This window comes from Hyaloscypha bicolor, assembly GCF_002865645.1.
Source record: "Hyaloscypha bicolor E unplaced genomic scaffold K444scaffold_28, whole genome shotgun sequence".
Lineage (NCBI taxonomy): Eukaryota > Fungi > Ascomycota > Leotiomycetes > Helotiales > Hyaloscyphaceae > Hyaloscypha > Hyaloscypha bicolor.
The window spans coordinates 285685-296893 of record NW_020194530.1 but is presented as its reverse complement, the minus strand read 5'-3'; the positions used below and the strand labels follow the sequence as shown (position 1 = coordinate 296893).

Sequence of the window (11209 nt, the reverse complement as noted above, 5' to 3'; positions counted from 1 at the left end):
AAATAATTCTAGTTCTGGCTATTTAATAATATTATAAACCTATTTAGGATTTATATAAATATTTTTTATTCTAATAAAAGAGCCCAAGAATTCGTTTTCCTTAATATTAAACTTGTATTTACTAAGTTTATAAAATAGGTTATTTTTATATAGCCTAGTAAATATCTAATAAATATAATTATAGTATTTATTTTTATTCCGAAAATAAATAAAGATATTATTTAAATAAATAACTATAAAATAATTCAGAAATTCTATAAATATAATATTAATATATACTTGAAATATAACTAGTATATTAGCTAGCCTAAAGAATATTATAAAATATTTAAAATAGCTATAATAGATTCTAAAAGCCGTCTTTTATTTATGTTTTTTATAAATTCTTATCTAATAATATATATTTTTAAGATCTAACTTTATAAAGATCTTGGCTTTTTAGAACTAATTAAGGGTTTTATTAATAAGAGAAAGCAAATACTAATTCTTAATTATAACTTAATTAAGTTTATAATAATTAATATAAAAATATAGCCCTCTATTCTTCTTAGGAATAAAAAGACTGGGTATTTTTATAAGGCTTTTATTAGGCTTTATCTAATATTTATAAAGTATATTCTATAAATATAAATATAATACTTCTAGTTAGGTCTCTAATAAATTATATAAAGGTTTATATAGGACTATATTATCTATATTAATAAAGTATTTAATATTACTAAGATTAGGAAATTCTAAAGCTTTATTAGAATTAAAAATCTCTAAGAAATTTTTATATTTATTATTCCGGAAATATATAAGTATTTCTAAAGCCTCTTTCTAAAAAGTATTAATTTATTATATTAAAAACTTCTATTTAGTATTACTAGAACTATATAATAAAATAGAAATCTAGTAATTATTATAAATATATAAAGCCTATTATCTAGGATAATTATATTTACCTTTAGTTAAAAATAAGACTTGAGGTATTAGTTTAGAATACTAGTTAAGCTTTTTACTAAACTTTTTTAATATTAGAATCTTAATATTATTAGGCTATATAAATATATATATCTAATATTTCTTAATATAGTTTATAGATTATATAAGAGTTACTTTATAAAATTCTATACTAAAAATAAGGCTATAAGAGCTAATATTCTTATATTTATAAAACCGGAACTTAAAAAAAAATATTTTACTATAATTATTTATAATAAATACCTTAAAGTTATAGACTTAATAAATTTTAAATCTATTCTTATAAAAGGTTACGAATTCTTAATTATATTTAATTAAAATAATAAAGCCCTAGCTTTAAGCCTAATTATTATTAAGAAAGTTATAATCTAACCTAATATTACTGAGTTTATTATATATTTTTAAGATATTTACTTTTAGCTATATTAATCTTACTTAAATAGTTATATAAAGTAATATATCTTTTTTATTATAGCTAAAATTATTAATATTTAAGATTTAGCCTTTTCTTTTTTCTATTTCTTAAAAGGATTTCCTCTAGAATATTTCTTTATAATAATGTAGTAGGGAATCAGATGACGGGTCACGTGGCTGGTCAGGTGCTCTCGCCTGTCCACCACCCATATATATAGCTCTCTCCTCCTCTCCTTCTCTCCTTCTCACTATATAATAGTATCCCGAGTACTCCAGTTCTTAATATATATTTTAGTGTCCCCACGTGCCCCTCTTCATTAGTAAGCGATGCAGGGAGATTAGTTACTTTATATACTCTTTCTCTTAGTGGAACGATTCCTACCTCTCTCGATTCGCAGTCAAGTCGTCAAGTTGTCCGTTTGTCCTTTACCCTCCTCCTCTCTTCGATTCTCCCACAGTAGCTTCGATTTCGTACGGTATCGTGGGCATTGCAAAGGCCCTGGAAATGGGTGTCTCTCGCCAAGCAAGCCACCCAATTTCCCCAATTTCCGGTACTTCCCAAGCAAGCGATATTGCAGTGGATCCCACGGCAGTTTAATGGAAGCTTGTTCAAGAGCGAGCAAATCAGACGCTTGTGGAGCTCCTTTTACTTGTTCTCTTCGTGGTTCGCTCGATTATCCGGTTCTTGAGAAGTGTGGTTGGAGATCAGGTGATTTTCTCCTTGAGCCCGGCTCAGGGAGAACCTACTTTTACGCCTGCTCGTTCGCCACCTGCTCCCTCGTCTTCGCCTTCTCCTTGTCCTCCGGTATCGAAAGCCGTATGCTCTCCTCAAGTCCTTTCGATTAATACTCTTGGCCTGGAACCTTCGCAATCGCCTCCTTCGCCAAGCTTTCTACCAGACGAACCAGTTTCCTTGACGGATCGCGAGCTCCTGGAACTAGCAAACAAGCCAGTTTCGACATATCGCGAGCTCCTGGAATTACTGAACTTACCAGAGAATCTCGATTCCATAAAGCTTCTGGCTGAGTATGGTTTAGTACCGGACGACACTTTACTGGAGCTTGGTTTGGTACCAAACCACACTTCACTAGAGCCTTCGCCTGAGCCTTCGCCTCCTTTATCTCCTTCGGTTCCCTCTCCTCTGCCGTACATACCTCCACAGCTACGTACGGCTCCTGCGGCAAGCTCTGCTCCTTCGCATATATCTCGTCAAGCTCCTGCTTCGTCCGCTTCGTCCGCTGCTCCTCCCGCTCCTGCTCCTCCCGCTCCTGCTCCTCCCGCTCCTGCTCCTCCCGCTCCTGCTCCTCCCGCTCCTGCTCCTCCCGCTCCTGCTCCTCCCGCTCCTGCTTCGCCCGCTCCGGCTAGCTCTCTTGGCCCCCCGTTCGTTTCGTACGTCAAGATAGAGAAGGGCTGTTTCTACTGTCATAATAAGCACCCTTCTGGCCTTCGGTATACGCACAGGAACCACTGCCCCTGGTTCCACCACCACCTTGCAGTGGGCACTTGCCACTTGAATGACCGTGGTGAACTGTGTCTTGGACCGAAGCGAGCACTAGCTCAGCCCCTCCCTTTCTGGAGCTCTACTGTGAGCCAAGGGGAGCAGGTAAAGCGCCGTACGGACGGTACGGAATGGGACGAGGTAGTGGAAAGGAGGGTTTGGAATCCTATGGTATTTCGCTCTGGCAGGATCTCAGTGGAGCAAGTGCGCTCTTACTAGCTTGCTGCCTACGGTTCGCAGACGTATGGGAGCTAGTTTAGTGGGTTACTTACGTAGCTGGCTCTTGGTTTGGTTTATTAGTTTGGTTTATTGGTTTGGTGCTTTATTCTTTGGTTCGGTACTCGGGACGAGTACTAGTTGGTTGGGGACGTGTGTAGTGGGGAATTAGGTGACGGGTTACGTGGCTGGTCAGGTGCTCTCGCGTATCCACCACCCATATATATAGCTCTCTCCTCCTCTCCTTCTCTCCTTCTTACCATATAATGGTATCCCGAGTACTCCAGTTCTCAATATATATTTTAGTGTCCCCACGTGCCCCTCTTCAATAATAGTATTAACCTGCTTTTATAAATGCCTTAATTCTTTTATAATTTTAGCTTTATTAGAGTTCTATTAAGCTTATTTATTATTTTTAAAATACTTTATATTTTCTAAGAAGTATTTTTTCTAATTATAAGTCTAATAAACTATACTTAAAGCAGAACTAGTACTTTAGTAAAGACTAGAAGAGGCTAAAGTATTACCTAAATATTTCTTATATAATCTTCGGAATTTCTTTTTTTTTAATAGTTTTATAAATTAGAATTCACTAAATTAGAGTTCTTAAAAGCAGAATTATCTTTACTATACTTCTCTATTTTTGCTTTCCTTAATTTAGAATAAATAATATATTCTATTTTTTGAGCTTTCTTAAACTATTCGAAAACAAATATAAGTATCTAATAAGTCTTATAATTAGATAAAATAATATTAAGAGTTCGGATTTGATTTCTTTTATAATATAGGTTCTAGTTAACTTTAAAACTAATTATTTAAATATATAACTGGGTAACTATTTATTATTTTTCTAATAAAGATCTCGAAGTTCCTTAAAAGTATTTTACTAATAAGTTTGAGATACTTGAAATATATTAGCTAAATAGGCCTTAAATTACTTCTAATAAATCTTATATAATAATAGGCTTTATTTTATTATAGCCTTCTAAGTATTATAAGATTTATTTCTAAGGATACTTATAATAGAATTAATTCTAGAAAAGTATTTATTATAAGTTTAAAATTAGATTCTAAAAATTACTTTCTAAAAAGATATAAATATTCTCTATTTCTTAAGAAACTTTCTATAATATAAGTCAGGTATCCGGATCTTAAAAAGCTTTTTTTAATTTAAATATGTTTTTAGAATATTATATAATAGCTTCTAATAAATAGTATTAAGATTACTTTCAAGATTTATTATATTAGGAAAGAAAATAGGTTCTAATTCTAATTCAGGAAATTCTCTAGTAAAAATTACTAAAAAAATAAAAATAAACTTATAAATAAAGTTTTTATAAGATATAGTAAACTATAAGATATTTCGGAAAGTATTCTTATATTACTCTAATTATAGAATATATTAATTAATTATATTTACTAATTCTTGCTTTTATTAAAGTACTTTAACTTTAGTATATAAGTATTATAATTCTTAGATACCCGGTATCTGAGATGCCTTGCCAGATACCAGATGCCTCTTAGGCGCACGTGACGCGGCCGCCTCACTAGGGAAGTATGCTTGGAATATACTAGAGATATTTAGAAGGCTAAGCCCCTTCGGGACTAGCATACTATAGGGTATATATACTCCTTTATAGCCTCCTATATTCTAGTTTTTCCTTCCTTAGCTTTAAATTGTCTTTATAAGAAACCTTTTATCTTGCTTTCTAAGCCCTAAATATTATACCCGTAATAGTATTTAAAGCTTACTTCCTTTAATTCTATAGAGAATTTCAAATAAACTAATTTAGAACTATTAGAAATATAGGTACTACTAAAATAATAGAACCTCAGGAATACAAGTATAGACTTTAGAATAATAAAAGCAAAAAGCTTTAGAATTCTTAGAGAAATCAGGTATTTATATCTTTATAAATATATACTAGTAATATATTAGAAATCCTTTCCCGAAAACCCGAAAATTAAAGAACCTCGAATAAAGGCTATTCTTTAATTAAGTTCTAGAGTAATAGGTATCTATAGGCCAGTAACTTGACTACTACTTTTAAGCCTTACCCTATAACCTTATAGGCCCTATATATATACTAGTAATAAGACTACTAGGGAGAATATAATAAAGGAAAAATATAATAGGTTAATTTCCTAGAATATTACGTAACCAGGAACTATATTAACTTCTGCTAAGGCTTCCGGTAAAGCTCCTATTAGTTCAGGTTATCCTGTTAGTAGCCTTTCCCGAACTAAATATCCTATTAGTATTTCTAGAAAATTTATAAATAAGTCTATAGAAATAGAACTCTCTACTTTTATTATAAAGCTTCTAGAGACCAAAAACTATATTATTACTAGAGAATTATATAAATAGGCCAAGGAATCCAATATTTTACTCTCAGATATTAATATTATTATAAAAAGCTACTAGAAGAATATCTAAAGAGCTATTTTATATAAGAATACTTATAGTTATAATAAAGCTATTCTCGAAAATACTAAGCTCTATAATACTAAACTCGAGAATAATATTAAATACTATATAGTTATAGTAAATCGGCTTATAATAGCTCTAGCTACTTCTGTTTTGCCTACTCTGGCTACTTTAAATTTCTTTTAAAAGAATTCTAAACTATCTCTTACTTATTCCCGCCCAGAATCCCCTATATCTTATACTTCCTTTAGAAGTACTAGAGTTACTAAGCTCTTAGATCTAATTCTCTTTACTAGAGATTATACTATCTTTAATAACTAGCTAGTTTAGATTAAAAATAAGCTATAAGGAAATACTAATTTATATTTCTTAGAGAATCTCAAGATTATTTATATTTCTAGTAAACTTACTAATAATACTCTTGCCCTAACTAATTCTTATATAAATAAAGATAGTCCGAATTAGTACTATTAGCTTTTAGAGTTCTATTTCTATCTAAAGAAGCTATACTCTAATTCTAATAAGATATAGAATACTTACTATAACTTTAATAAGCTTTAAATATACTCTAATTAAGTATTTTAAGAATTCTATACTCTTTTCTTATAACTATTTATAGAAAGTAGTATTAGTTTTTAAAATATTAAGTATAAATTAAATAAGAAGCTTTTATTAAAGCTCCAGAAATTAGTATATATATACTATAATAATTCTTTTATTAATACTATTTGCTTTACTTAATACTATATTACTAATAATTAGTAAATTAAGACTATATATAAGAAGACTAAGAAATATAAGAAAATAAGAGCTATTCTAGCTAAGTTTACTTCTAATACTATATTTCCGTATATTTCTAAGAAATATATTTCTAAGAAGAAGTCTAAAAAGCCTATATTAACTATTCTTATTAAGTATATACTTTCTTATAAATATAAGTAATATCTTATAAAACCAAGAACCTCTTAATTATTAAGTACTTTAACTATAACGAGTTTAGCTACTATATTAGATACTATCCGGTTCTATATAGTAAGGAAACTAAAATAGCTCTTTCTAGAATTAAGCCAGGCTTAGTTCCTATTTTTCTAGAATATTTTATTTTAGTAAAGTATTTAAAGAATTCGAGTTCTAATTCTGGTATAAAACCGGAAAATAAGTATTCCTGAAAAAAGTCTTTATTTTAGGGGCTTATAATATAGATTTAATAGAAATTAACTTAATTTGTTTAATAAAAAAAGATATTCTTATAATACCTTATATTATTAGTATAAATAAATTAGGAATTAAGTTTTCTTTTCTTATTAATACTAGAGCTAATAATTACGCTTTTATTAATATAAAGCTTACTTAGCTTATGAAGTAATTTTTGGGAATAGAACTATAACTTCTTCTTTTATTCTATATTATATGCAGTTTTAATAGAAAGCTAGCTAAGTTTACTAAGAAATATATAGAAGTCTTATTTCTAATTAATAAATAAAGTATTAATATACCTATAATTATCCTGAATCTTAGAGATTATAATATTATTCTTAGTAGAAAATAAGTAATATATATTAATATTCTAGTTAATTATAGAAGATATAGGCTTATATAGCTAAAGAATAAGCCTAAATCTATATAATTCGGTTATATTATTAGTATTTTATAATAATAGCTAGAGAAGTAACCTAATAAGAAATATTAAAAGAATACTAATTAATAAGATTCTATTATAAGCTATTTCTAGAAATCTTTCATTCTTAAATAGTTTTCCTTCTTTTGGACTAATTAGAGAAAATTATATAAAACTATAGAAAAGAAGCTTCTATAGCCTAATTAAGATATAATACTTAAGTAAAAGCTAAAGAAGCAAGAAGAAGTTCTTAATAAAGAGCAAATATTAGACCTAGCTATTCTTATTTCTATAGTATTTAATTATATAGCTAAGAGAGAAAATAATATTATTAGTTAAATCTCTATTTATAAGATTAATAAGAAGCTTAAAGCTCGGAAAAAAGAAGCTATTTCTGGCCTAGAGAATTAATAACCGGGAGAAATAGAGCTTTAGTAATTATAGAGAATATTACTCCCGGAACAGGCTACCACTCCGACGTCAGTTATGAGCACCAACCGCCTGGCATCACAATCCTGACGCTCCTCTCCGTGCCCTCTACAGGCGGTGATACAGGATGGGTTTCTCAAGTGGCTGCTTACGAACGTCTTTCTGATCCTATCAAGAAATTATTGGAAGGGTTGAGAGCTGAGCATAGCGGGTTCCCACAAGGCGAAGGCGCACGAAGAGATGGGAAATTTGTACGTAGAGAGCCAGTCAAATCGGAGCACCCAATCGTTCGCGTTCACCCCGTAAGCCTTACTCTTTGTCTCCCCTACCCCGCATCCACCTCTAATAAATGATTCAGGGAACAGGCCAAAAAGCGCTCTTCATCAACCCTGGCTTTACCAAAAAAATCCTCGGTCTCAAAGACGAGGAATCTGACGCCCTTCTGCAACTGCTTTTCAAACACATCTCCCAAAGTCAAGATATTCAGGTAAGGGTCAGGTGGGATGATACCACCGTTAGTCTGTGGGATAATCGCGTTACGGCGCATACGGCAATTAGCGACTACGACGTTGAGGATGGAAAGGAGGGGTTGAGGCATGGGTTTCGGATTACGACCTTGGCCGAGAAGCCAGTGGGGGTGGCGGGCTTGGCGAGTGTGTGGTAGGTTGACTGGGATACGAGGTATGGTGCAAAAGGTTCGGTTTCGAGGGGTCACCGACGAGAATTCTAGCTTATCGTTCTGGGTTCGGGTGGGAAGCATTGTTTTGAGATGAACAGTTTACCAATGCGACATGATCAAAGCCCAACCCCCGAGCTATGGCGAATTTTGTTTCTTGGTGCAAACTTCGCGGCAATTGTTGGTAGCTGCGGTTATGTATCCGATCGCGAGATTGCCGTTCAGTGAGTCGCCTTATTATTCGTTCAATCAATCCCTCGCCAATAGAGTTACCTCCTTGTTTCATCGATGCGACTTGGTTCGCAAATTGTCCCCCCATCCGGATCAAATCTGAGGAACCCGCACCCCTCCCCCTCTCGGGCACCTGTGGGAGGAACCTTGAAAAGCTGCTTTGCTGAACATGCTATTGCCTGCATGTTTGGCTGTTCTGGTCACCCTCATGCAGGGACCGCTCATCGATCCGATCAACGCATTATATCCGTCTGTGCAGTATCCCGCTCCACCATGGATCTGCCTTCGATGCACGGCTGTGCGGAAACATTGTCAAAGCTCCCCAAAGTCATTACGCCAAATCCTCACCCAATCGCGAAGAAATGTTTCATCATACCAGGGATGTTGCCATCCTAAGCGAGCCTGGTAACATAGCCTGTGTTGCAAATAAAGTTCACCGGATGGAGCGCAACCTTCTTCCGATCGCCAATATAAAGTTTGGTTGGCGGAAAGTATATGGGGAAGTGAAACTCCGTCAAAGCCACTTGCTCATTGCAACCGCCTCGCAGGGGAAGTCCCAACAACATAATACTCAAGTGTTCTCCTTCGCAATTAACCACTCGCAAAGTGTTCATCAGTTCTTTTATATTTGTTAGATTCTTGAATTTGGGTTTGTCAGCATCCTTGTTCCTTTTCTTCTTCTTTTTTCTTTTACTCTCCGCGCCGACTACGACAAATCATGGCTTCAGAGAAATCGATGCGAGAGTACGGCGCTGCTCAAAGCAGTGTGTACCTCATTACTTCAGATGGCCGAACCTTGGAGTTGCCTATCCCTTCGCGATCACCTAATGACCCACTCAGGTGGAGCCTGTTAAAGCGGATCACTGTTATGGGCGTAATCTCTCTCTTTACAATCGTTGGCTTGATCCTAGTACAGGGAACAAGTCTTCTGTTATTAGCACTGGAAAATGAATATTCTCCGGAGGTGTGATTTCGTTCCAGACCCAGCTCAAATGGTTTGCTAACCTGTGCATAGAGTATCAAACCGCTGCGACTCGATGTCCTCTCTTCCATTCCTTGTCTTTGCTGGGGAATTGGAGCATTGACGTGGGTACCGCTCTCGATGACAATCGGCCGCAGACCAGTTCTCCTGCTAGCCACACTCATTTTGGCTGGGGGTACATTCTTAGCAGCAGTGTCACGGAGTTTCTACTTGCATCTCATCGCTCGATGTCTTCAAGGGCTAGCAGGAGCCGTGTCGCCGAGCACAGTGAGTTTGACGCTGCCATTGGCCACTTCATCAGCTGATTGTTTCAGATGATATTGACGGTAATTGATTTGACATTCATCCATCAACGCCCTCAATGGATTGGGCTTTTCTGGTGTATGACCACTGTGTTCTCTGATCTCGGCCTTACCCTCACTCCAAGCATAATTTCTGCCGGTGGCTCCTGGAGAGCCTTTTACTGGACATGGCTGGGTCCATGCATACTGCTAATCCCTCTGGCGTTATTCTGCGCTCCCGAAACCTCCTTTAAGCGACCACCAATGGCGTTTGACGGGCATATCATATCCCAAACCGACACCGGGAAAATCACAATCTATCCCACTTGGGAAGAAGTGCCCGGCGGTAAGCCTATGCCAGACGAGCCAGCACCGACTTGGAAAACTTCCGCTTTCCTTAAGAACATCACCTTCGGCACGCAGTCCGAAACAGGCGGCTGGCTCGCTATGAGGGCTTTCCCAAGGCAACTCATGTTTTGCGCCTCCAACCCACTCGTCCTCTGGGTCATGCTTCTCAACACTTTCGTGTTTGGAGGTATGGTTATTACATGCCAGACCTACGTCCTGGTTCTCACGTCTCCCCCGTACAATTTCACCTTCAATCAAATCGGCCTTGCGAAACTCAGTCCCGGCATCGGTGCCTTGCTCGCTTACCCTGCCTCGGGGATACTGACTACATACCTAATCCGCGTCCTCGCTTCGCGAAATCGCGGAGTCAGAGAGCCAGAGCACTACCTCCCGTCATTCTTCCTCCCCATAATCCTCAGTTCCGTCAGCCTTGCCCTCTTCGGCATTGCCACCGAGCGACGCTGGGACTGGCGCTGGATCCTCCTCTTCGTCGGCCTAGACTATCTCAGCGCCATCGCAACATTCTCTACCAACGTCGTCTGGGTCACCGAATCATTCCCCAATTTTGCAGGCGCTGCTATCGTCGTCGTTGGTGCTGGGAGCTATGGGACAAGTTTTGTGCTGAGCTCGGTTATTGCTCCTTGGATTCAGGATCAGGGACTGGAGATGACTTATATCGAGTTGGGGGTTGTGACACTTGTGCTGGGCTTCTTCGGGTTTCCGATTAACTTTTGGGGGAAGAGATATAGGGAGTATATTTATGCGAGGTGGAGTAGTACGTAATTTCAAAGGGTTTGTTGTGGTGCTGCAAGGGGTCCTTGTTGCGAGGCAATGACGTGCACCTTTCTGTCTTTACACATCTATATTTGATATTTGCAATTATACCGTATAGTACATACCCCCAATTTTTCTATTTTGCACACAAAAATTTCAGTTATAAGAATACGAGTCATGTAGTATATTCAAAACTTGCCTTTTGTACAACACAACCAGGCCGATGTTCCTTGAACCCTGTCTGATTTCTTGGACTCGATTAAAAAGGGGTCCCAGTCCCTTCTCTCCAGTGCTATCATCCGCGAGGGGGGGCGGGAGGGGGCGTCTTTTTCTTCTTTTTCTTCTGGCAAT

General features: G+C 36.0%; 2 protein-coding genes across 2 annotated transcripts; both read left to right on the top strand.

Moving 5' to 3' along the window:
• Positions 1–7598: 7598 nt before the first annotated feature.
• Positions 7599–8230, top strand: K444DRAFT_521000 (taurine catabolism dioxygenase; the record flags this gene model as incomplete). The annotated part of the gene is made up of 2 exons (XM_024874090.1): positions 7599–7868; positions 7925–8230. Coding segments are annotated over 2 exons (576 nt in total), but the record flags the coding sequence as incomplete, so codon positions are not given.
• Positions 8231–9057: 827 nt separating this feature from the next.
• On the top strand, positions 9058–11058 carry K444DRAFT_660458 (MFS general substrate transporter). Its single transcript, XM_024886462.1, has 3 exons — positions 9058–9437; positions 9489–9722; positions 9770–11058. The coding sequence occupies exons 1-3, from the start codon at positions 9192–9194 to the stop codon at positions 10865–10867; spliced, it is 1578 nt and encodes a 525-aa protein (XP_024741335.1). The 5' UTR covers positions 9058–9191; the 3' UTR covers positions 10868–11058.
• Positions 11059–11209: the final 151 nt, after the last annotated feature.